This window comes from Oryctolagus cuniculus, chromosome 17 (assembly GCF_051225735.1).
Source record: "Oryctolagus cuniculus isolate XC-2025 breed Fujian yellow rabbit chromosome 17, ASM5122573v1, whole genome shotgun sequence".
NCBI classification, from domain to species: Eukaryota; Metazoa; Chordata; class Mammalia; order Lagomorpha; family Leporidae; genus Oryctolagus; species Oryctolagus cuniculus.
Window position 1 is genome coordinate 24,579,676 of NC_142883.1, and position 27,269 is coordinate 24,606,944.

Genomic DNA, 27,269 nt, shown 5'->3' on the forward strand with positions numbered 1-27,269 from the left:
GGAGCAGCGCTTCCAAAGGCAGCGGCTCTGGTCTCTGGTGCCTTAGCTATGTTGTCCCTGGCCACGTCACTTAATTTCTCTAAGCCTCACCTCTCCCTGCAAAATGAGGCTGCCGGCACTCTCCTCTCCCAGCTGGTGTGAGAAGTGAATGAGATCAGCCACAGAAAACTCTCATCATCCTTTCCACTCTCAGGTCCCACGATTCTAACTCTGGCACAACGAAGCACGTAGGACAAACTTGAGTTCTCGCCACCAACATCTAATCAGTAAGTTAAACCTTCATTTCCCTTTCACAGTACTAAAAGAGTTCTGTTTAAAATACACTCAGATCTAATGAATGTCCTCTTGCCATTATTATAAAAACAAAAACCCACAATGATCAACAAAAGCAGATGTTATTATTCATAATCTTAAATCTAAAATCAACCTGTATTCCAGAACTAAAATGAAAGCAATGTCCAAACACTGTTAAAAATAACAATCTGGAAAACTAATTCTCCTTATTTCTAGAATATTCTGTGTATTTTTGAGTTTATCTTTCAGAAGAGGTAGGAAGTAGGAAACAGCCACTACTGGTATGTAATAGGTTTGTAATTTCTTTTAAATCAGCAAGTATATAATAAGCTTATCAACCATCAGCCCTTCAGTCATTCATTATTGTTATTCCCCAAAGTCAGTTACAGGCCCTCACCTTCCCAATTCTCTTCCTCATTTTGCTAGAGAATCAGAACCTTCCCAACCTTTGACATCCTGATGTAAAAAATTAGCTTTAAATACATTCCCCCTTCTTTCCAATGTCCATTCACCCACTTTCTTTAATAGAATGCAATGTAATCCTTAACAAATGATATCTTATTACAGATTTTAGATTTCTTCTAAAATAGTTGTATTTTTTCTCTTTCTTCCAGAAGGAGTCACTATACTCTGTTTATTGCACAATCACTTTCCCCAACCCATCTTTTACGAAGAGTATGTAGACAGGAGTTCTTCATTATACGAACGAAACAAGTTTAGAGATGCATTAAAATCCAGCGTCTATCTTGGACACTGAAAACAATCAGATCTGGAGCTTCACAGATGTCTGGCTTTTGTACAGTTAATGTACTCAGTTTTCCCTTCTGATTTTCTTCCCCTGCAATACAGCAGAAGCTGCAGTTTTAGCCTAGAAATCTAAGCACTGGTCCTCATTCGCAAGTGTGCATTCCCCCTTCTCCCCCCATGGAGCTGTGCGTTTCCAAGTCTTTCTCCCAAGGCTCCAGCCTGCCTTGGAACATGGGGTTTACCAAGGGAAAGAAGGCATTGTAATGAGGTAGTAGCCTGCTCTCGTTTTCATGCATGGGTTAGCCTGTAACCTTGGTTTTCATTTTCTGCAGTGCACCTGGTCAGGTTTCTATATTTTTCCAAGTCTCTTTGTAGTTTTCACAAAAGCTTGACCCAAACAAGACATGCACCATGGTTACAGTTTCTCATTCCTGAGGTTATGGGTGGATGGGTCCAACCTCGTGTCCTTTAATAACTAAGTGAAAGACACCGCTCCAGTGGGGAGTGGAGGACAACACAACTGAAATATTTTAATATTTTCTAATAAAACTTCCAAATGCCTGAAGAAACGGTCACTGCAAAGAGAGTTAAAGGACAGTGTCTTTCCTCCCTAGAGAACAGCCTTAGCTTTTTCACCAAAAAAAAAAAAAAAAAAAAAAAAAAGACACTGACTTTGCACTTGATCATTTTCCAGCTTATTAAGGGGGAGCTTCCCAGGGAGAGGGTCAGTTGCACGAGGGCAGGGCTGTGCCTGCTTTTTCTCTGTATATCTCACTTACAGCCTGCACATGGGGACTTGGAATCTCTATGGAAGTATTTGTTAACATAATGACTATGTGGCACATCCCTCAAGTTTCTCTGATGCTGAAGTCTAATTAACCAGGATATAAATAAAGTCTGCACAAAATTTTAGCACCTTTATAGCCCTCTCTCCGATTTCACAGGAAATTTATATATCCTTAAACTTCAAGGGAGGGAAACAAACATTTATAGTGCCTGTTATACATGGGCCACTCAGGAAACTCATATTTAAACATTATTACATCACCTTACAATCAAGCTTCTAACACATAACTGGATCTAATCCTACCTCTACCATTGACTGTAGCACTTGGGGAATTCTTTTAACTTTTGTGCATAGGACTAAAACAAAAAATCTATTAAGAGTTAATATTACTAATATAATTAACTTTTTTTTTTTTTTGACAGGCAGAATAGACAGTGAGAGAAGTAGAGACAGAGAGAAAGGTCTTCCTTTTCTGTTGGTTCACCCCCAAGTGGCCACTGTGTCCGGCGCACCGCGCTGATCTGAAGCCAGGAGCCAGGTGCTTCTCCTGGTCTCCCATGTGGGTGCAGGGCCCAAGGACCTGGACCATCCTCCACAGCACTCCCGGGCCATAGCAGAGAGCTGGCCTGGAAGAGGAGTGACCGGGACAGAATCCAGCACCCCAAGTGGGACTAGAACCCAGGGTGCTGGCGCCACAGGCGGAGGATTAGCCTATTGAGCCACGGCGCCAGCCCACAATTAACTCTTGGAACTGTTATCCAATGTAGAATTCTCCAGATGCTAGATTTATCTTTTCAACACCTTAAAAAATTTCAACTGCTTTAACGTATATCTTTTTAAACATGCTATTGTATCTGCATAGTCTCCACCAAAATGGCAGGAATATGAGTCCGTTTGCTTTGATGACTCACATGAAGGAGAGTGGTGAGGGCAGTAGGGTGCTTAAGAAAAGAGGTTCTGGGGCCAGCGCTGTGGTGTAGCAGGTAAAGCCCCCACCTGCAGTGCCGGCATCCCACATGGGTGCCGGTTCTACTTCCAGCTGCTCCACTTTTGATCCAGCTCTCTGCTATGGCCTAGGAAAGCAGTAGAAGATGGCCCAAATGCTTGGGCCCCTGCACCCACGTGGGAGAACTAGAAGAAGCTCCTGGTTCCTGGCTTCAGATCGGCAGAGCTCCAGCCATTGCCTCCATTTGGGGAGTGAACCAGTGGATGGAAGAACTCTCTCTCCCTCTGCTTTCAAAAAAAAGACAGAGGTTCTGGAACGAAGCTGCATAGGTGTAAGTGCTGGCATTGCCACTCCTAGCGATGTGACCTCTGGTAACAACCCTCCTGGGGGCTACACAATGAGGACAACCCTACTACCTACCTCTGAGGATTAAATGATAATCTATGCAAAGTGCTGAGAACACAGGGAGTGCTCAATAAATGCTAGCTTTGAAAAGGTTTAACTTACTGAGATGCTGAGCTCTTAGGGGAGAGTTTGAACCATTTCTCTCTACAACACAAATGGCCCCAGACTGCTATATATTTTTTGAATCCCTACACAAGTTTTATTTATAGATTTTGTGCTATGGGCAAACTAGCTCTTTTCCAGCTCCTTACCTCCATGTTTTTTGTTCATGGATGCCTTTACAACCACCCTTCTTCCATCTGTGGGTTTACCTTACTGTGAGCTGGCAAACCAAAGCATGATAGTGGCTGGAAAGCTGTGAGAAGAGGGCTCCCCAGTGAAGGCATCAGGGGCCCTCCCAGGAACGAGGTACAGAAATGGTAAGTCAGGTTTTGGTAACGTTTTTGTCCACTTGGAGATCTTTGGGGCTTATTCATTGTGCTCTCAGTTGCATTTGGGTAAGTGGGAAATACCAAATAAGTGACCTATGGATTAATGAGGCACCATTGTTCTAATTCTGCCAAGCATTAGATTAATCAAAAACAAATGAAAACTCGGTTTCTTCATGTTTTGCACTGTTAATTTTCTTCAATGATTAATCAGCTACCAGTGTAATTATTAAGCTTTAATCTGAACAATGTTTTTAGTGTAATACCTGCACCTACATACAGATCTTACATTAAAGCCTCAAGTTTTAAAGCACTGGAATTACCAACTGGCTAGTACACAAAGCTCAAGAAACAAAACCTTTCTGTGTGATTCAACTCGTGGTTCTGATGTGGGGGTTATTGATTCAATGAAACAGAGACAATACTGACCACCAAAAGGGCTAACGAAAAGAATTAACAGAGAAAATAAGAACAGAGGGGAAAATAGGGATTATGAACTCTTGAAATTTGGAAGAAAAAGAAATGGAAAGAGGACAGAGTAATAAAGAGAAATAAGGGATAATTTATCACGCTATTCCCAGTCCCTAAGTGAATCGTATGTTTTCAATTCAATGTCCAGCTTAGCAGCATCTCCACTTTCTTCCCCAACTGGAGAGGCACAAGAGAGACTCTGATAAGAAAGGTGTGTGTGTCGGTGATGATCAAGCCTTCTGCTTGAGTGACCAGATGCCGGGAGAGGCACAGCAACCACCCACCCTGGGGAAATCCGAGCTTGAGCCAGACGCTGGCAACCACCAGGCCAAAGTCTTTGTATTCATGTATCTCATCTTAGAAGTTACTGTATAGTTTGCATTCTGTTCTATTACATGCCACTGCATTTTTAATATAAAAATACTATTCATAACCACTTAGTTATTTAACTCCTCTCCTTCCCAAATCTTCAAGTAACACTAATGCTCCAGGAAGATCTGCATTGTGGTTCTGTGGCTTCCCCTTCTCCTTGAACAACACTAACATAGTCAAGGGTACGTCAGAGGCACAGGTGAAATGCTGTCTCATTATGATATGATGAGCTTAAGGGTCTCCAATGATCCACAATAAATTAATAATCCAATAATCATTAAATGAAAGCTCCAATTCTCATGCTATTTAGTGAAGCTAATAAATCCAAAAGGATAGAGCCTATACCCCACGATCTTAAAATGCCCTCGTAGCTTTTGAGCTACTGTTTTTGTGAAAAGATCAATAATGATGCTTTCATGCTGCAAGATGGAACTAGTGTTTCCCGAAATACATGAACTTCAGAAGTATTGAATTACCCAGAAGGATCAGCACCACAACCAAATGAACAGTTTGTTCTATGCAAGCCAGTGATTACCAGTGCAGAGACTACCCACTGAAGGCTGCTAGACACAAAATGACCAAAGACAAAGAAGTCAGGACGAGAGGCAACAAAATGGAGTCATCACCCCAGATCCAGGACTGGGATACTCACCCTCATCCCGATAGTCTGACAAAAAGGGCACGTCTGCAGGGAATGACGCACCACGGGATCCACTCTGGTTATCATCAGAGCTGTCCTGTGCCAGGTCTCCTCCTGAGAGACAGAAAGGAAAGCAGGGTCACCTCTGAGCATTTTCAGAAAGGCACACACACACACAAACTCACACACACATGTACACACACCTGAAAACACACACACACATGCAAGGATGTCTTTTACCTGATGAACATGGCCAACACCCACTACTGTGTGAGAAACAGATGAGTAAGTTCAGGAACCAACTTAACTGGATGGGGACTTTTCCACTAAAATAACTCCACTAGAACTTGGGCACTGTGGCTTGGAGCAGGAAGATCTCTTGCTACCAGAGGGAAATGTCCCCCTTACACTCGCCATGACAACAGAGTTATGTGAATTTGTGTTCATCTATACTACATCTCCATGAATGACAACCTCCACCCTGAGTGCCTGCTTATAGCTCCCAATGAAACAGAAGGAATGACACAAAGGGTTAACCTCCTATACACAAGCGAATGTAGCAAGGTCAATATTCTTTCCTCCTCTGAAAAATAAGAGAAGTTAAAAATAGAGGGAGAACCTCAACTGGGCTGGCTTCTATTCCTATTTAAATCACGACTTGTTTTGCAACCCTAATAAAGTTCTCTCTTTGTAATTCTGGTTTACAGCCCAGGCAACCAACCTCTTAGGAATTCTAAAAGCCCTAAGAAGGTAATATTTGTTCTGTAAAATGACTTTGATAAAAGGTAATGTATACACAATACTGAATTATGCAATTAAAACAATGCTAATCCCTTCTGGGTGTTTTCAACCTACATTGGATTGTATTTTGTAGAAGTGGCCAATGCTATTATGATACGTTAAAAGGTTCAGAAGGAAGATGTTAGCTCATTCGGAGCGGAAGAAAAGGCTCTGCACTGCAAATGGCTTTCCTTAAAATCCCCCAAACAGAGGTACAGTCTGCTGATAAACGGACACCAACAGCTGCTTAGTTCATTTCACAAGCATGAAAAGGAGATTTTCAACTGAATTTAATATTATCTCCAATACTAATTTCCAAAGGAAATCACCAGTGCTAATCTCAGTCAACACTGTAGAGTTTTGGCCCTGGATTTCAACTAGGGAGCAGTGAAACCAAACAGCCTACATAGAATCTGTATTGCCTCACTTTAAAGGTTTATTTCCTACAATTAAGCCGGAAGGATGGGGAGGATATAAAATGAGAAAGAGAATGGCCGTGGCCTTCTCTTCCTGCACAGACGATCAGATCTGGAGTCTTCTTCGAAAGCTCCATGGTCCATGTGCATTTCTGAGCTGAACACCTGCAGACGTGGAACTTTAGAAATAGACCAGACAGCTTATTGTGGAAAAGAAGAGCAAAAATTTTAAACACCCCATGCAACAGTTGCTGGAGAAAACCAGAAAAAAATGTTCTCCTTTATGAGTTTACTGATCAGGATGCAAAGCTTAATAGTCGTGTTTAAAGCATCACTGTGTAATTACCATCACAACCAGAAAATTTCTCAAATACTGGACTGAGGGTTAAAATGTTCATATTGTACAACACCACAAATGCACAAAAATCTTATCATGAGCTAAACAGATCACCTGACTGGTAACCTGAAAGTGACCTACAAGGCTAGAAGGACTTTTTATTTTGAGTCACATCAAAATCCTTAAAAAAGAGGTGGGTGTAGTTGAGGGTGCCAAGCCAAAGTGCACATTTGCAGAATGTACTGAACATCATTTATTAGCTGTCATTCTGGACACAAAGTCTTCCACTTGCTTCAGAGAGCTGACAGATCTACCATCAAAGAAAAGAACCCACTCTTACACATGCCAGTAGCATTGTAAGCTTTTAAAAAATACACAGACCAGGGCTGGCACCGCGGCTCAATAGGCTAATCCTCCACCTGCGGCGTCAGCACACTGGGTTCTAGTCCCGGTCGGGGCGCCGGATTCTATCCCGGTTGCCCCTTTTCCAGTCCAGCTCTCTGCTGTGGCCCGGGAGTGCAGTGGAGGATGGCCCAAGTCCTTGGGTCCTGCACCCGCACCAGAGACCAGGAGATGCACTTGGCTCCTGGCTTCGGATCAGCTCGGTGCACCTGCCGTGGCGGTCATTGGAGGGTGAACCAATGGTAAAGAAAGACCTTTCCCTCTGTCTCTCTCTCTCATTGTCCACTCTGCCTGTCAAAAAAAAAGGGGGGGGGGGCTTTTGTTGTGTTGTTTTTGGTGAATTTCTTTTTATTTTGGAAGAATTTTAGGTTATATTAAGTGTTGTAAAGACAGAACAGAGGGCTCCTATATACCCTTCACCCTATTCCCTACTGATAACTTCCTCCATCACCATGGTACATCTGCTACAACCAAGAAATTAGCACTGGTGCACCATGATAAACTCAACTAGACTGTATTTGGATTTCACCACTTTTCCCATTTTTGTTGTTGTTCCAAAATGCAATCCAGGATATCTCATTGCATTTACAGCTTCTGTTTGTAAAGTCTCCCCCAAAACAGTGCCTGGATTCAGCGCTTGCTTTACTAACTTGAAATGGAAAAGCCACTTCCATGTGATTCCTATGGCTTCTGGGTACAGCTATCTAAGATGGGCTCCAACAGCCATCCCTGTGCCAAACGCGAGCCTGTACCTCTGTAGAATTTGCTGTAACCAAGGTCTACAACTCAGTGTGGCAGAACAGGGCCTGGGTGAATACTACAAATGGTTGTCATGGGGAAAACACTTAAAAATACGCTTCAACTCAAGCACGATTAGCTCCTGATGATGGAGATGTTGTTATAAGCATTTTTATGACATATCAAGTGGCCCAACTCCCTTGAGCACACACCGATACTAGCCTATAACACTACATAAATAGATACTCCCGTGTAATTAGAATGATTACAACTACTCAAGATGCATGGGTGACAAGTTTTATAGAAGAACCAGCAATTACTGTGGTCATTTTGGATTTAAGTTTAGAACATCATTTTTCCTTAAAACATAACTGCATGTGTTCTGTGGATTCATCTGTAGCTCTGACAATCACAGGTCCAAGTGGCCACGACTGCAGCCCGGTGGGATCAGACATAAATGATCACAAGCTATAGTGACAGGCATTTCCACTCAGCGGCTCCACAATTAGGGCTTAGAACTCTGTCTGCTCAGAGTGGCTCTCTCACCGGCAAGACCCCTTGCCACTGGAGACACACTTTCCCGCTGCAGCCTGCTTGGAATCAATACATTTCTATACAGATATATATTCTAACACACCATATCTCCATTAATCACATCTGCTCCCCTCAGTCCTTTCTCTCTGTACTTCTAAACAAGATCTGGGGGAACTATATCAAGGGTTCACCTGCTATTAGCTGGTAATTTGCTCTTCCATCCTAAATGTCGTAAGAGCGGGATGCTAGATACACTCCTGGTGTATCTGGTGGCAGGTTCTCCTCCAAAGCATCGTGCTGAGGGGCCCATAAGCGGGACGATTTCTCTATTGTTCTTTTCTCAGAGTCAAACTCAATTTCATTCACGCTCCATAGAGTGATAAGTTGGGGATTTCTGAGGGTTGGAACAGAAAGATAAAGCAGCTTTGTGTCAGGTGTTAGGTAATTAGTTGCCAGGGTTTCTGTGCTGTTTGTTTTTATTCCCTGCGTTTTCATTAACAGTTAATGAGTTTCCCCCTTCATTCTGAAACAATAGCTTGGCCACTAGAAGTTGGCTTTTTCCACCACAAACTCAACCAGCTGTTGCTGCTCCATAAACTTTATGGAGACGTGAATTAAACTGCTCAAAACTTACATTTACTAATTCAATTCCAAATAAAACGGGGGAAAAAATGAACCATGATGATGAGCCCTTTGTAACTATCTGACTCAGAATGAACTCACACAGACCTGCACTGCCAGGCACTGTGTAGGACAAAAATGGACCCCATTTACGTTTCTCTGATGAAATGAAAAACGACAAAATAGTTGAAGCATTAAAAATCACAAATATGATCAAACAAATAACAAGTAAAATATATCAATATGAAGGGACTTCAAAATGTTCATGGAAAAATGGAGTTAAGGGGCCGGCGCTAAGGCATAATAGGTTAAGCCTCTGCCTACAGTGCCAGCATCCCATTTGGGTATTGCTTTGTGTCCCAGCTGCTCCTCTTCCGGTCCAGCTCTCTGCTATGGCCTGGGAAAGCAGTAGAAAATGGCCCAAGTTCTTGGGCCCCTGCACCTGTATGGGAGACCCAGAAGAAGCTCCTAGCTTCGGATCAGCCCAGCTCTGGCCGTTGTGGCCATTTAGGGAGTGAACTAGCAGATGGAAGATCTCTGTCCCTCTCTGTCTATAACTCTCCCTCTTGAATAAACAAATAATTTTTTTCTAAGAAATGGAGTTAAAAGCTAAGTTCGTTTTGGCACAAAGAATTTTTTTGAAGTTCATGCATGGTTTTTTCATAATACACATTTTCCATAAACTTTCTGAAGACCCTACATATATGTTCGTTCATTTAGTACATAAAGTCTCAGCGTTTTTAATGCTACTGTTATGTTCTAATTAGTTGTGAGCTATATTCTAAAGACTATTCATATGCACTGCACCCAATTGTCTATGTGGTATGGTTAAAAACTTTCTAGAGTTTGCCATTATTTCAGTGGGTATCTTTGGATAACATACGAAAACTGAAACTAATATAAAATCATGATTTGCTACTTTGTTTGATATTTAAGAACCAGGAGACACCCAGCTGCCTCTGTAATAAATCATCACTAGAATGCTATAAATAAAGGTCCTTGATCCAAATCCAGCTACTTTTCATGCTTGATAGCATCAATATTGCCCGATTTTCATGGGCCAATTTAAGAGTAATGTAGTTCCCAAAGCTGAACTTCAGCAATAATGGCAAAACTGCACCTTATTACTCCTTATTATAACCATTCACCTAAGATACTGAATCTAACAGCAGTGAAAGGTGGTGAGTGCAGACACTGCCATATATGTGAACCGTTACTCCTGTGTAAATATATTCTAGAGCATGTTTGCAGCTCCATAGCTGAAGTCCTACCAATAGGTCCATTATAAATTACACACCATTTTGCACAGACTCATACATTAGAGAGTGTATGGTGTTTCCCACAGAATATCTTAGAGGCTTCACTGATTTTTAAATATCCATTTGGATTTGCGTGGTTAGTTCTTGTGATTAATCCACGTATGGTGAAGGTCTCAAATTCTTCTCTGTGCTACACAGTCTGACTTCCGGACCATCTCTCCCCCAACTCTGCATCTATCCATAACTGCGTATAAATATTCCTTTTTCCCCTCAAGGCCCTGGCAGTCAGTGTAACAGTGCTGAATGTCATTAAGTCTACAGAACAAATGATAGGCAGGTAAAGAAGGTTTCCATTTATCAATCTTTTAAAAAGTTGCTCCAACTAGATCTTGAATGCACAAGACATAAGTTGATCCTAAGGCAAAGTTTTCAGTTTTGGGGCACTGTTTGCTAATTATATAATCATGTAACAACAGATTTCTTAAATGCCTTTAGGGACATTTGAGGAGAGTGGCACAGTCTAAATGATCAGAAATGCAAATAAATGAATTGGACATTCATAGTAAAATCACTACAACAACACATGTAAGTCCAACAGCCCAAAGAGTAGCATAGCATCGGTGGTGGGCTGGACAGAGAAATGCTGATGGGAGTCAACAGGAAAGTTCTATTTTCCTTTGCCTCTCCAGAAAATGATTCTTTGTGGTGCAGTTTTTCACTTTGACCAGTAGGGCGAGCTGCAGCGTGCAGCATCATTCTAGTTCTTAAAGGAAAAAATAATAATAAGGGAAAAAAGTGGCTAACATGTGAACTCTTCTGTTCCTTTCCCTCACTTCCTTCCAGAAAATGCTGAATTTTTAACCCTTCTTAGATTCCACAGAAAGGCACAAATTCTAGATATTAACAAACTGGAAGGCTGGCAGCAACAAATATAAACCAGATAATTGTCTATGTGACAACGCACACTTCATAAAGCAAACCACAGCCTGTCAGTGCTCATTCCGGCTTTACACTAACACATTCCATCCACCACTGTTATTGTTCAACTGCTACTAAAATGGAACCTGCTGAGTTGGATATTTTCAATAGTAATGAGATTTTGACAATTCAAAACATGCAAACCTTTGTAACTGGTAGTATATGGATAAATACATTATAAAGCAAATGCACTGATCCTGAGTCAACGAGGCCATCAAAACCTGGACTCACTGGTTCACAGCGCTGTTTTCTTTGGTCCACTCTGAGTCTGTAATTCTCATAAAGCTATTCGACTAAATTTCCAGCTTGTGTTGACTCACAGGAGAAAGTCAGATATAATAATAATAATATTTAATAATTTGTTTTTGGGTGAAGGCTCTTCATGTATTATTTCAACTAATCCTCAGAACAATCTTGTGATATATTATTATGCCAAAGATGCAGGTAAAGATATTGAGACACAGAGACTAATTAAGTTACCCAAAATTGTATAAATGACTCATACATGACACAGCCAAGTATGGACTCCACCTTGTCTGATTACCAAGCTCTTGTTCTAATCCACTGAGCTGTGGAGTCTCCAAATCTGCACGCTTCATAATCACAATCATTATTCAAAGGCAAAGCATGTTGAATGACAGCCAACAGCTTGAATTTATGGGAGGTGCTGTTAGTGTTTCTTTACTTCAGTAAAGTAAATCTATAATCAAAAGTATAAATCATTATTATTAGTAGGAACAGTAGTCACATTAGATATGGAACTAACATACAAGGCCAAATGCGGCCAATGATTTGGTCAATAAGGAAGGAGTTAAATCCACAGTTCAAACTTACTGCAGTAGTACTGTTGTTGTGGTGTTTACAATATCACTTTGTTGGGCTGGTGCTGTGGCTCACTAGGCTAATCCTCCGCCTGTGGCGTCGGCACCCTAGGTTCTAGTCCCCGGTCGGGGTGCCGGATTCTGTCCGGGTTGCCCCTTTTCCAGTCCAGCTCTCTGCTGTGGCCCGGGAAGGCAGTGGAGGATGGCCCAAGTGCCTGGGCCCTGCACCCGCATGGGAGACCAGGAGAAGCAGCTGGCTCCTGGCTTCAGATCGGCGTAGCTCCAGCCATGGCGGCCATTTGGGGGGTGAACCAACGGAAGGAAGACCTTTCTCTCTGTCTCTCTCTTTCACTGTCTAACTCTGTCAAATAAATTAAAAAAAAAAAAATCACTTTGTGGCATGAATTTCGTGCTTGCAAAATTTAATACAATGACTTGGGGCTTAGTTAAATCAACACATCAAATTTTTCCCAGTGTTTTCAGTTTGATTCTGTTGGGTCCTAGGTATGTTGACCCTGCTTCACAGAAAGTGGACCAACATGTTCCACCCTTAAATATAGCCTTGACTTGGCATGGTTAAAGAATGCATTTCTGGGGCTGGTGCTACGGCTTAGTGGGTAAAGCTGCCACCTGCAGTGCTGGCATCCCACATGGGCACTAGCTAGTGTCCCAGATGCTCCACTTCTGATCCAGCTCTCTGCTATGGCCTGGGAAAGCAGAAGATGGCCCAAGTGTTTGGGCCCCTGCACCCACGTGGGAGACCTGGAAGAAGCTCCTGGCTCCTGGCTCCTGGCCCTGGATCATCACAGCTCCACCCATTGCAGCCATTTGGGGAGTGAATCAGCGGATGGAAGACCTCTTTCTCTCTCTGTCTTTCAAGCAAATAATCTTTTTTAAAAATGCATTTCTTGGTCGGCACCGCGGCTAACATGGCTAATCCTCTGCCTGCAGCGCTGGCACCCAGTGTTCTAATCCTGGTTGGGGCGCTGGATTCTGTCCCGGTTGCTCCTCTTCCAGTCCAGCTCTCTGCTATGGCCTGGAAAGGCAGTGGAGGATGGCCCAAGTGCTTGGGCCCTGCACCTGCATGGGAGACCAGGAAGAAGTACCTGGCTCCTGGCTTCGGATCGGTGTAGTGCGCTGACCATAGCAGCCATTTGGGGGGTGAACCAACAGAAAGAAGACCTTTCTCTCTGTCTCTCTGTCTCTCACTGTCTATAACTCTACCTGTCCAAAAAAAAAAAAAAAAGTATTTCTTTCTGGCACCACCATGCTTTCAGTCTCAGAGCAGGAAAATCCTTTGAAAAAGCCATAATACCACATAAATGTGGCAGTTTCAGTACTACTGGTTACCTTCCTCTCTTCATACCTTTTCATTTCCTTTCACCCAAAAAAAACAATTTGCAGTAGACCTTAGCACCATGTCTTTTTTTAAAAATAAAAGACTTTTTCTCCCAAGATTTATTTATTTGAATGGCAGAGCGATAGAGAAAGCGAGAGAGAGTTGGAGAGAGGGATCTTCCATCTGCTGGTTCACTCCCCAAATGAGCCAGGAGCTTCATCCAGTTCTCCCATGTGGGTACAGGGGTCCATGGACTTGGTCCATTTCTGCTGCTTTCCCAGGCTCATTAGCAAGGAACTTAATCAGAAGTGGAGCAGCCAGGACTCCACCTGGCGCCCACGTAGGATGCCAGTGCTGCAAGTGGTGGTTTAACTGGTTACACCACAATGCAGGCCCTAGCACCCATTTCTAATCCTGAAGTACTCTAGGCTCTGTTATGACCCAACTGATATACCAACATTCCTTAAGAAACTTGCTGAGAGAAATTATAAGGCTTGTTGGATCCTGAAATCATCTACCAAAGAAGAATGATATTTCCAAAATAAAATAAGACAATGGGGGTTGGTGTTGTGGTATAGCCAGTTAAGCCACACCCACTTGGGAGCCTGGAAGAAGCTCCAGGCTCCTGGTTTCAACCTGGCCCAGCCCTGGCCACTGCAGTCACTTGGAGAGTGAACCACTGGATGGAAAATCTCTCTCTCTTTCTCTCTCTGCCTCTCTCTGTAACTCTGCCTTCCAAATAAATAAATAAATCTTTAAAAAAAATCAATACATGGTAAAGAGTAGACTGGATTATAGTAAGATTAGCAGGCCTGACAAGGGGAGCCTGTCTACAGCGTACTGAGGACAGGATGAGTTTTCTTTGTAGCAGAGACCTCCAACAGCACTAAAAGCTGCAATGGCACAGGATGACGAGACTTGGCCGTCCCTGCCACATCCAACCCCAGAGATTCCCGTTCACAAACGCGACAACACATATGGGACACTTTTATCGGCAGCAAAAACTTCTCCTTGTCCACAATTCAGTTCAATGTCTGGTCCTTTGGAACAAAAGTTTCACAAAGAGTATCTCATTTTTTAAATTTATTTTTCCTTATTTTATTCTGGCATCACTAATACAAGTGTAGAAATCTTAATAGTAAGTGGTATCACTTTTAAGTTTAACAAAATATCTTTCAGGGCTGGAGTGGTGGTGCGGTGGGCTAAGCATCGCCTGCAATGCCAGCACCCCAGAGTGCCAATTAGAGTCCCAGCTGTTCTGCTTCTGATCCAGCTCCCTACTAAAGTGCCTGGGAACGCAGTGGAGGATGGCCCAAGTGCTGAGCCCCTGCTACCCTTGTGGGAGACCTGGATAGAGTTGCAAGCCCCTGGTTTTGGCTTAGCTCAGCCCCAGCCTTTGTGGCCAATTGGGGAGTAAGCCAGTGAACAGAAGATCTGTCTCTATGTCTCTATTACTATCACTCTGCCTTTCAAATAATAAATTAAAAAAAAAGATAAGGAATAGATTTTTTAATAAAAGGAGAAAAAATCTTTCAGAGATGAATCATTATTAAGGATTGTTCAGAGTGGTCAGCATATGCTGTGTTCACATCAGCTGACAGGGACAGAGGCTTCGAAAGGTGGTTCTTTAATGCCTCCAAAGCGTCAGGAGCAACTGAGACTTCACTTGACACATCAGGTAAATCCCCCGGCAGTGCTCTTCCTGCTAGTGATACCTCAGCCACTGTGATAGACAGGCTCTGGGAGAACTAAGTGTTGATGAGAAATATAATGAAAAATTCATACTTCCTGATAGGAGTGGGTATGCCTACCGCGTTAGTCAGCCTCCAGATACCAAGCAAATTCTCCAGGTCTCAAGCCAGAAGGCTTAGGCTATTGACAAAAGGGTTTTAAGCAGAAGAACCAGAAAGGTTCGCATTCAAAGTATCCATTCTTTGCTCTCAATGTTTTGTATTCAAAACATGTAAATTTGTTAGAGGCAGAGATACTTATACCAAATTTCTGTCAGAGGCTGCACTCATTAACTGATTTTCTGCATTGGTTCAGGCATAATACTGTTCAAGAGGAATAATTTATAAGTGTGTTTTCCAACAAAATTCCCGCAGTCTGATTAAATAAACCTAGAGCAGTCACTTACCAGTTACTTTAGTGCCCTTTGCCATCTAGATGAAGACAAAAATCAGAGGTTCTGTTAACTTTTAATTAGCATATGTACAAAGAAAGACCAAGAGAGGCAAGAAAATATTATCAGTTATCATGGGTATTACAGCACTTTTCATTATTTTTAGATTTTATTTTAGGGGCATTCTGATATGTATCGTACATCAGAATGCTGGGGTGCAGCATCTGCCTCTGGCTCCTGACTGCAACTTCTTGCTGGTTTGAGCCTGGGAGGCACTGGTGGTGGCTCAAGTAATTGAGCTTTGGACTGGTGCTGTGGCATGTCGGCATACCACAGGGGCACTGGCTTGAGTCCCGACTGCCCCACTTCCCATCCAGCACTCTGCTAATGCACCTGGGAAAGCAGCGGAAGATGGCCCAAGTGCTTGGGCCCCTGCACCCATATGGGAGATCCAGAGGAAGCTCCTGGCTCCTGGCTTTGGCCTGGCTCAGCACTGACCATTGTGGCCATGTGGGGAGTGAACCAGCAGATGGGAGATCTCTCTATCTCTCCCTGTAATTCTGACTTTCAAATAAATAAATCAATCTTAAAAAAAAAAAAAGTAATTTGGCTCCTGCCACACATATGGAAAATCTGGACTGAGTTCCTTAGCCCAGCCCTGCCATTGCAAATATTTGGGGGAGTGAACCATTAGAGAGCTCTCTGTCTCTGCCTTTCTCCCTCTAATGCATAAAATCTTATTTTAATATTATTTTTAAATCCACCTAAAGTGATAAGTCAACTCACTACACCTATCTGTAAAATGAGTCTTCAGAAAGTTTGTGGAGAATATGTATTATGGAAAAAAAAGACTATGCACAGATTTCAAAAACTCGGCACTAAAATAAACATCTTTTAATTCAATTTTTTTTAATTTTTTTTATTTATCTAAAAGGCAGAATGAGACAGGACAGACAGAAATCTTCCATTCTCTGGTTCACTCCCCTGTTGGCTGCAACAGCAAGGGCTGGGCCAGGCTGAAGTCAGGTGGCAGGAGCTCCATCTGGATACTCCGTAAGGTGGCAGGAACTCACTTGAGCCATCATTGGCTGCTTCCCAGGCACATTAGCAGGGAGCTGCACTGGAAGAGGAGTAGTGAGGACTCCTGTACTCCCATGTGGGATGCTGAGATCCCAAGCAGTGGCTTAGCCCCTTTAATTCCATTTTCCACAAACTTCTCAAAGTACCCGCATTCTGCTGGTTCTCAAACAGAATGCTGCTGTTTTATAGCATCTTCAGGGCCTTGTCCTTAAACTTGTATTTGGAAATAAATAAAGACTTGCAGGGGAAAATTTGAATGATTCTATTGAAGAGAGCTCCTTATCATGGTAAGTTCTTTTTTTTTAAGATTTATTTTATTTATTTGAAAGAGTTACATAGAAAGAGAAAGAGAGAGAGAGAGAGAGAGAGAGAGAGAGGTCTTCCATCCATTGGTTCACTCCCCAGATGGCTGCAATATCCAGAGCTGAGCTGATCTACGGCCAGGAGCCAGGAGCTTCTTCCAGGTCTCCCATACAGGTGCACAGCACAAGGACTTGGGCCATTCTCCACTGCTTTCCCAGAAGCATTAGCGGGGAGCTTAGTTGGAAGTGGAGCAGCCGGGACTTGAACCAGTGGCCATATGGGATGCCAGTACTGTAGGCCAGGGCTTTAAGCCACTGTGCCACAGCGCCAGCCCCATGTCAAGGTTTTTTTTTTTTTTTTAAGTTTCTTCATTGAACAAAAATGTCAGACATTACAAGGTGTGTGATGGAACCTCATCTCCCCTCCCTTCTTTTGTTCCTTCTCTCCAGGGGCAACCTTGAGAGGCTTCTTGGGTATTCTGTGAATTTTCTACCTAAATATATAGCAAGTGCCTGTGTGCATAGTGTTTGTCTTCTTTTTCTTTTTTTTTAACAAAAGAGAGCACTTACTCATTTCTGTATCCTGCGTTTCTTCTTAAACATTTAATCCTCTTGGTTGCTCTGTATCAGCAGATGAGGTAGGTTTATCTCATTTTTTTCCTTTAACTAATTTTTTTAATTCAACAACAATACATGCATACATAGTGAAACATCAAATGCTCCCAGACGACTACACAGTAGGATTCTGTCTTCCACTCATGCCCGCATCCCCTTCAACCAAATGTAATAATTCCTGTTACCTTCCAAAAACCATACACAAGCACATGCACACACACACACAACAGAGACAAACTGCAAATTTCCCAAACTGCCTTTTTCACTTGGCAATACTCCTTGGAGAATATTCCGTGTTACACATGTGCATACACACACATACACACAGACACCAGTTTCTTTTGGTCCCAAATAGCTTTCCATGAAATGGCTATAGTGTGATTTATTTAACTAGTCTCCCATTGCTGGACACTTACGCTGTCTGGAGTCTTTGCTATTCCAAACAAAGCTATAATGAGCGTGCTTGTACGTAATATATTGTGTAGGGAATACAGAAGGCGGCACTATCTGAATCCAGGGATTTCTTTTACTTGCAAGTTAGATTTTTTCCTTATGCCTCAATATTATCTACTCAAGGATAGCATATTAGGAAAAAAATGTTGAGGGGCAGAGGCAGAGAGAGAGAGAGAGAGAGAGGGAAAGCACTCCTATCCTGTGTTCACTCCCCAAATGCTTGCAACCTCCACCCAACCCTATCTATCCCTGGCAGGGAGCTGGAGTCAAGAGCCAGAGAGGTGGCCAATGCTGTGGAGCAGCGGGTTAAAGCCCCAGCCTGCATTGCCGGCATCCCATATGGGCGCCGGTTCAGGTCCCGGCTACTCCTCTTCCGATCCAGCTCTCTGCTATGGCCTGGGAAAGCAGTGGGAGATGGCCCAAGTGCTTGGGCCCCTGCGCCCATGTGGGAGATGCAGAAGCTCCTGGCTCCTGGCTTTGGATTGGCACAGCTCCGGCTGTTGTGGCCATTTGGGGAGTGAACCAGCAGATGGAAGATCTCTCTCTCTCTCTGCATAACTCTGATTTTTCAAATAAATAAATAAACCTTAAAATAAAATTATTAAAACAAATAGACCCTTGGCAAGATTGATCAAGGGGAAAAAGTGGAGAAAAAATTCCACAAATTACCATAAAAAAAAAAAAAAAAGAGCCAGAGCCAATACTCAAACCCAGGCTCTCTGGTGAGGGCTGCTAGGCCAGACGCTGAGCCTCAGGGCTGTACATTGAGAAAAGACATAGAAATCTTACAAAATTTCAACTTTAAGTAGTAAAAAAGTATGTTAAAAAAATTTAAACACCTTGGGGCCGACGCCGTGGTGCAGTAGGTTAATCTTCCACCTGTGGCGCCGGCATCCCATATGGGCTCTGGTTCTAGTCCTGGCTGCTCCTCTTCCAATCCAGCTCTCTGCTAAGGCCTGGGAAAGCAGCAGAAGATGGCCCAAGTCCTTGGTCTCCTGCACCCACCTAGGAGACCAGGAAGAAGCACCTGGCTCCTGGCTTCAGATTGGCACAGCTCTGGCGGTTGCAGCCATTTGGGGAGTGAACTAGTGGACAGAAGAACTTTCTCTCTTATCTCTCCCTCTCACTGTTTGTAACTCTACCTCTCAAATAAATAAAATCTTTAAAAAAAAAAAAAAACTCTTTGACAGTAGCTGTAAAACAATGAGTGTATGAATCTAAAAATGCATTATTCTACTCTTCAAAAACAAAACCCAAACTATAAGACTGTGGGAAGTGAACTATTTGAAAAGGTATCAAAGTCTGTAATTAACTTCAAAAACATTCTGTGTGTATATCCACTCTGGGCAGATGAATTTGTATAAAATGTAGCAAATAAGGAAAGGGAGGGATGCCGAAAGGAAGTGGGGCCATGAAGGCGCCTGTCAAGCTTGTTGATACTAAAAGGTTGGGCTGAAGCCAAAGGCTGAAGGGTTCGGGCTACACACATTTCTCCCCTCCTCAGTCCCCCACTCGCCCAAAGACATGGAAAACATGCTGGGAGATTTCTTTTTAAAAAGTAGTATAGGTTAGTAAATTCCAGGTTCATAACCAACACTTGTGTTTATAAAATATTAGCATTCCAAGAATAGTGATAGAAAGATCCTTAACAATAAATTACAAATATTGTAAATTCAGACTTTTTTCTTACATTTGCAAACACGTCATGAATTTGGGCTGTGTTTCTTTATATAAATCCTACTTCGAACTGTGCGAAAGCCTTTTGGCATGAGTGCAAAGAGTAGTTTCATAAATAAAACTCAGTAAAATCACAGTACACTCCATTAACTCAAAAACACTTTTCGTCCACTTCAAAGGAACCCCCCCCCCTTTTTCTTAGCGTAAAGATGGTGTTTCTTTGCTGCTTCAATGTTTTGCTCCTTGTAATTGTCATAACTACATCCTCCAAGTATGTGATGGTAAGGGATGAGACGTCGCGTGACATTTGTGCTTCCACTCGACATAACTCAGACGTCATACAGCCATAAGCTCATAAATCTAACCTCAGAAGCACCCACCAGCAAAAATTCTGTGCAGGCACCCTACACACACCAACCTTACAAATGCACACGTGGTGAGCAACGTGGCCCTACACTGGTTCCACTGGAGTGGATGAATTTCATGGAAAGGTATGTGAAATATGTGAAATAACCTAAATATTATCAACATTCCCTGCATTTACCTGCCTCACTCTACTTTGAGACATCAAATAATACCTGTTACCACTTTAATAAGTACCTAGCCCATGGCAAGCACCCCTGGTGAGCTATCATCTCATTCTAACTCGGTACAGTCGTAATAACAGTGGAGCAGCTATTACAGTGGGATTTTATCCATGAAGAAACTGAAGCTCCAAGAGGCTGTGTCACTTGCTGTAGCTCACGATGCTTACAGGTAGAGGAACTGGGATTCCAACTGAGGTCTAATTCAAAGCTCATACCCTTTGCATCACGAAATACTAACCCGAGACAACGAAGTTTAGAAGACAGTTCTGCGCTCTATGTATTTTGCATCCAGCTATGTAAAATTTCTTGTTTCTTAATGTACTAGGTCTTGTGATAGAAATAAAAGAGTAAGATCCCATTTTTAATCAATCTCAACCTGGACTTCCTTTTCTCTTTGCATTCTGGAGAATTTGAAAAAATGTGCAAATGCAGGCAAAACAGGGTCCACATCACGGAGCTTCAGCAAGCTGCTGTTCGTGGTACCTTGTTTCGCTGATACTCCGCCTGTTTCGCTGATACCTCTTCCCCTATGCCTTGTCAGACTGTCTTAAAATACCGCAGCATATTTTGCTTCAATAAGGACTGCTTTTTAGAAACCTAATCATAATGTCATTGTCACATCTAAAACAATTAACCGTAGTTTCTCAATAAACTAAAATAACCAGTCAGCGTTCAAATTTCTAATTCTTTTGTAGATGAAATTGTTTATAGTTTGTCTCAGGATGAACATCAAGTCCATACACCAGTTGAGCAACCTTTTGAATCCCTATTAATTATAGTTAATGTGGATTTAGAATAAAGTTTTCTTTATTAACTTTATTTTCTTTGTTTTTGCCACGGAAATAGGCAGCTGTTTGGAGTGTTGGTTCAGGTCCCAGCTGCTCAGCTTCTGATCCAGCTCCCTGCTGCTATGCCTGGGAGGGCAGCAGAGGGTGGTTCATGTGTCTGGGCCTCTGCTACCCACCTGGGAGACCCCAGTGGAATTCTGAGTGCCTGGCTTTGGTCTGGCCCTGGCCTGGCAGTTGTGGTCATTCGGGGAGAGAATCAGCAGACAGAAGACCTCTTTCTCTCTGTCTCTGTCACTCTGCCTCTCAGATAAATAAATCTTTTTTTTTTTTTTTGACAGGCAGAGTGGACAGTGAGAGAGAGAGACAGAGAGAAAGGTCTTCCTTTGCCGTTGGTTCACCCTCCAATGGCCGCCGCGGCCGGCGCGCTGCAGCCGGCGCACCGCGCTGATCCGATGGCAGGAGCCAGGAGCCAGGTGCTTTTCCTGGTCTCCCATGGGGTGCAGGGCCCAAGCACCTGGGCCATCCTCCACTGCACTCCCTGGCCACAGCAGAGAGCTGGCCTGGAAGAGGGGCAACCGGGACAGAATCCGGCGCCCCAACCGGGACTAGAACCCGGTGTGCCGGCGCCGCTAGGCGGAGGATTAGCCTAGTGAGCCGTGGCGCCGGCCAGATAAATAAATCTTTAAAAAAATTAGGCATGTGTTTACTTTGACATGGAACTAGGTTTGCCATTTCAAAATGAGATTTCTAAGATTCACAAAGTAGAATTTTCATTCATATTGAAATATTTCTGGATAATTTTTTCAGAAATCCTCTGTGCCACCCATGTGGATACTCAGAGATGGCAAGAAATTTCCCTGGCCCATTTTTACCATGATTACAAGTGTTATGTGAGTGACCAGTGGACAAAAAAATATGATCTTATTATATATAATTGTAATATTCCCAAGGTCTTTCCCTACATTTTTATTTAAATATTGTTATTTGCTTTAGACTCTGTGTGCATGATAGAAAATTCTATTTAATATTCACAACTGTTTTTATAGCAGTAAGCTAAATTATAAACATTATACTTTTTTTAAAAAAAAGATTTATTCATTTATTTGAAAGTTAGAGTTACACACAGAGAGAAGGAGAGGCAGAGAGAGAAAGAGAGGTCTTCCATCCACTGGTTCACTCCCTAGTTGGCTGCAGCAGCCAGCACTGAGCCAATCCAAAGCCAGGAGCCAGGAGCTTCTTCCAGGTCTTCCCACATGGGTACAGGGACTCAAGCACTTGGACCATCTTCTACTGCTTTCCCAGGCCATAGCAGAGAGCTGGATGGAAAGTGGAGTAGCCAGGACATAAACTAGGGCCCATATGGGATGTGGGCACTGTAGGCGGCGGCTTTACCCGTTATGCCACAGTGCCGGCCCCCATTATACCTTTTAATTGACATTCTTGAATTAACTAAAACTGTCAATAATTAACTTCAGCAGGAGCTGAAGCGAAATGAAGGGAATCAGTTTGCTCAACGACTCAGGGACATTGTCACGAACTCTAAAGAGTAAAACTGATCCTATTGTTGATGGCTGATGGGTGTCATCTTTTAGACAGTTGATTCCTGAAACAGTAAAAACTCCATGGCAAAGATTCTAGTGGGTTTCTTTGTGACTTTAAGTGAAAAATTAAACAGAAAAAAAGGTTTTAGAGTAAACAGGACTTGAATTGTTAAGAAAATCTTTACATCTTATATTAAAATTAAAACACCTTTTTTCATATTCTCCAGCTATATCTGAGCTCATTAAAAGAGCTCTTCCATTTATGTCCCCTCTGTATCAAAGTATGGCATTCTTTGGCTTATGTTTTATCTTCCTTATGTTTCCTTTTGAAATAAACATCATTCAGGAAATTGACAGAAGACCAGTAAGAAACTGGGATTAAAATGTGGGGAAAAAAATCACTATTAACATGACATTATTATAAATATAAACTGCTTATTCTGTCCAGGTACTGTGCTAGATGCTTACAGACGTGATTAATCCCCAACAGCCTTGCAACAGGAATAAAATATAGCACTGAGGAGTGTGCAATCTGCAATGGGTATGGGGTTTCTTATTAGGATGATGAAAATGTTCCGAAATTTTAGACAGCGATGATGGCTGTACCACTCAGTGATTTATACTAAAAACCACTCACTTGTACACTTCCAGAGGGTGGATTTTATGGTCGTTGAATTACATCTCGATAAAGCTGTTATTTGTCAGGGCTAGCACTGTGGTGCAGCAGGTTAAAGCCCTGGCCTGCAGTGCCAGCATCCCATATGGGCGCCAGATTGAGTCCCAGCGGCTCCACTTCCAACCCAGCTCCCTACTAATGTGCCAGGAAAAGCAGTGGAGGATGGTCCAAGTCCTTGAGCCCTTGCACCCTCATGGGAGACCCAGAAGCTCCTGGCTCCTGGCTTTGGATCAGCTCAACTCCGGTCATTGTGGCCATTTGAAAGAGTGAACCAGTAAATGGAAGACCTCTCTACCTCTCTTTGTAACTCTTTCAAATAAATAAAATAAATCTTTAAAAAAAAAAAAAAAGCTGTTATTGGGGCTGGCGCTGTGGCATAGCGGGTGAAGCCCCAGCCTGCAGTGCCCACATCCCATATGGGTGCCGTTCGAGTCCCGGCTGCTCCACTTCCCATCCTGCTCTCTGCTATGGCCTGGGAAAGCAGTAGAAGATGGCCCAAGTCCTTGGGCCCCTGCACCCACTTGGGAGACCCAGAAGAAGCTTCTGGCTTCTGCCTTCGGATTGGCTCAGCTCTGGCTGTTGCGGCCATCTGGGGAGTAAACCAGCAGATGGAAGACCTCTCTCCCTCTCTCTGTCCATCTCTCTCTCTCTCTCTCTCTCTCTCTCTCAGGTATCAGACCCCATTTAGCCCAAATATCCTGAAGAACACAGGTGTGTATTCAGGCATATGCAGAGTTAACAAAATTTATTCCATAACCCTCCTACACAGAGGGTCCTTTCCTAAGGTCTAGGAAAGTTTAGGGCCATCAGCTCTGTCCATTCTCACCCCACATCCCAACACTATTTCAACATTCTTCCCCCATTGTTCTCTTTCTTACATGTTTCTATTCTTCTCACCATCCTAAATTGTCCTTACAATACAGCAAATAGGCCGGTTACTGCTCTCACTCAGCCCACCAGTTTCCCAAGTACATGGTCAGCTAAGAGATGAACACAAGGGCAAGGTAAAAGTTCTTCCCTTCAACCCCCCAAAAATGTCTCTGGGTAGAGGAGTAAGGGTAGGGGCAAGAGAATGCATTTCTCAAATTGGTCTTTCCTTACTTTGCTTCCAAACGAGCAAATAAACTACTTTCTGCTGTTCCCTTGGCTGCTCCACCTCTGCCCTCTCCCTAGGAGAGAACAGGCATGTAGAAGCTGCCCTGTGTTGAGGGTGACTGCAATGTCACCCTCACAGCACGCTGGTAAGAGGTGGCCTTTGTCTTTCTAATCCCATATAGCCTCTTGTGTGGAGCTCCAAAATTATGTTCTCTTCTCAACACATTGCTATACCACATCTCTGACACTAATTCTTTATTTCTCCTTTAGGTAATTAATTCTACTCTCCCAATTCCATTCATTTCTGCCAGTTTGCAATCATGTTCTGCCCCCTGTGGATTTGGGTTAACATCTGTTAAACCCTGAACTATAAGGCCATTCCCTAAATAGTGCATTTCACATTTTGCAAAGCAAACTGTGACAATATTACATATAAATTTCTACTGCTCAGTTCATGTTTTCAGCTATAAGTGCTTTAGGATAATGAAATACAGAATGATGCCACACTACATTATTAAATATAACATAAGTATTCTAACTTACAAGAGTCAAAAGCTTTAAAAATATAAGATTTTTATTTCTTCAATTTGGATTTTAAAGAAAGCCTTATATAGACTTGAAAAAATATGAGCTATGGATATTAAAATTTTAATAAAACTAGTATGTCACTCAGGATTTAAATTTCCTTAAGGTGTTACTGCTCACTGAGGTTGGACACATTGACAACATTAAGAGAATAAAAAGTATCAGAAAAGTTTATTTTGGTTTGTAAAAGCTGAGAAACATCCTGCTTACCCAGCTTTCTGAAAGTTTGTTCTAAAACTATGTGATTCTCGGGGAAAATTAAAACCAGCCTTTTATAATAAATTAATTAATATTCGGATGATGTTTCTGACATTCTCAGGGTACTAAAAAGGAAAGATGCATGTTCTTTGAAGGTAGTCCCTTAAACTGTTTGAATTCAGGAAAAAATATTCCCATTTTGAACCTTTTGAAATGTGTTCTACTCCTGTCTCTCTTTATCCAATTTTGCACACAGCTGTCTGCTGTACTTTTCAGAATCATGCCAGATGCTGGGTTCATCAAGCAAAAGCAGGAAAACAATGCTACGAAAGCAATTAGCAGCACGGGGGCTGCGGCGAGGCTCATATTAAAATGTGATAACACTGTTCTAGTGGGAATTTCGACACTGCTCCGTGTCTGACATTTCTCTGCTGCCAGGCAGGCAGGCTGTGGGGAAGGGCACTGTGATGGAGGAGGTAACTTCCTGGAATTTATTTCTGAAGTAAATGAAGGATTCACTAAGTTGGAACTCTCCCAGGGCTTTCAGGATGGACGTGGCCGCCATGCTATTTGGATGCCACTGGTTCCCGTTGGCCTCCAACAGCTCGAGGAATGAAAGCTGCAATGGGTCGGGTTCTGTACACTCATGCAGCCATGCCCCCCCGCAGACGGCAGAGGCGAAGAGTCTCTTGTTGCTAAAAAGAAGGGCAGGGGGCACCCAGCAGGGTGAAGGTTAATTAAACACTTCACTAACTTTCCTCAGGCAGGGCGAATGCCACTCCGTGGAGAAGCTTAACGCAGAAGAGGCAGAAGGAAAGGACGCTGTGGACACATTTCAGAACACTGTGCGGAGGCACAGGGGACTCACCTTGGGGCTGGAAGTCCCAGTAGTACCTGAAATACAAGGGAAAAGGTGGCGATGAGTCAAACTCGCACTGTTCTTGCACCAAGTCCAGAAAGCATGCTATAATGCTGACTTTGAGAAAAGCAAACAGAATCATCCCTGAGATTTCTAAGCATCTCAAAAGCTTAACAGCTGCAGCTCCTTAGGTAATTTTGACATGAGACAGAGAATGGTCCCAAGACAGAACAGTGGCCCAAGGTTTCTCACCGGAAGGGCATCGTCTGTGAGCAGGATGGTTCTTTGTTGTGACAACCTGTCCATTCCCAATCCTGGTCCCGAGCATCAGGTACCAGTGGCACCCCGAGTTGTTATGACAACCAAATCCCACCACCACCGCCCACACATCTCAAGCGCCTGTGACATGTGCAGTCTGCATTTTCCAGGTGAAGCATGAACCCAAGGCTGCCTAACATTTTCACGTCTGTGAAAAGTAGAAGGCTCCTGCAGCCCACCGCACCACCCCTTCTCCTCCCTTATTTCGGGAAATGATGGGCAAAACTGATAACTCCTGACGTCTTTAATGAAATGGCAGTGGTGAAAAGGATCATTTGTAAGTCACTCTTTGCAACCTAACTTTCATTTTTCCCCACAGAAACAAGGCTAAGCATGGTGGTTACCCACAAAGGCCTATTATCCTTTGGATGCCATTTCCTCCTGCCTTCACAGGAACCTCGTATTATCCTCTATTGATTTTCCTCTCATAAATATTCAGCCTCTTCCTCTCAACCTGGCCCTTCCCCTGCACATTTATACTCATATAAAAATAAAGTGAACCCTCCCTCACCCGCTTCACACCCCTACACCTGCTGTCCTGATTCCTCTCACACCACAGTGCGTGGTCTGCACTTGGCTCATTTTATTCCCTCCCTGCACACTCCCTCTTCCACACACTCAAGCACGTTCATATTCTCTCCACCTTAACTCCTGCTATGGACATAAAGACGTCCATGCTACTAAACAGATGGGTATCTTCTGCTGTCTCACCCTGACCTCTCAGGGGTGTATATATGCATCTGACCATTTCTTTTCCTAGAGAGAGAGAGAGAGAGTCTATAGTGTTTAACAAGTTCTTAAAATGGTCCAAACCCCAAGGGCAATGACAGGTGTTAGTGGTGTGTTTTCAAGTACATCCACAAATGCTGGCGCCGCGGCTCACTAGGCTAATCCTCCACCTTGCGGCGCCGGCACACCGGGTTCTAGTCCCGGTCGGGGCGCTGGATTCTGTCCCAGTTGCCCCTCTTCGAGGCCAGCTCTCTGCTGTGGCCAGGGAGTACAGTGGAGGATGGCCCAGGTGCTTGGGCCCTGCACCCCATGGGAGACCAGGATAAGTA

The 27,269-nt window shown here is 43.2% G+C and overlaps 1 protein-coding gene across 7 annotated transcripts in view; it reads right to left on the reverse strand.

Moving 5' to 3' along the window:
* Positions 1–27,269, reverse strand: part of SKAP1 (src kinase associated phosphoprotein 1) — a 304,258-nt gene that overhangs the window by 211,462 nt on the left and 65,527 nt on the right. For all 7 annotated transcript variants that reach the window (XM_008271352.5, XM_070060822.2, XM_089318110.1 and 4 more), the window contains exons 3-4: positions 25,903–25,928; positions 5,103–5,204 (exon numbers count right to left, since the gene is read on the reverse strand). In XM_008271352.5, coding sequence (XP_008269574.2) covers positions 5,103–5,204; positions 25,903–25,928 — 128 coding nt within the window. The remainder of the gene's footprint in view (positions 1–5,102; positions 5,205–25,902; positions 25,929–27,269) is intronic.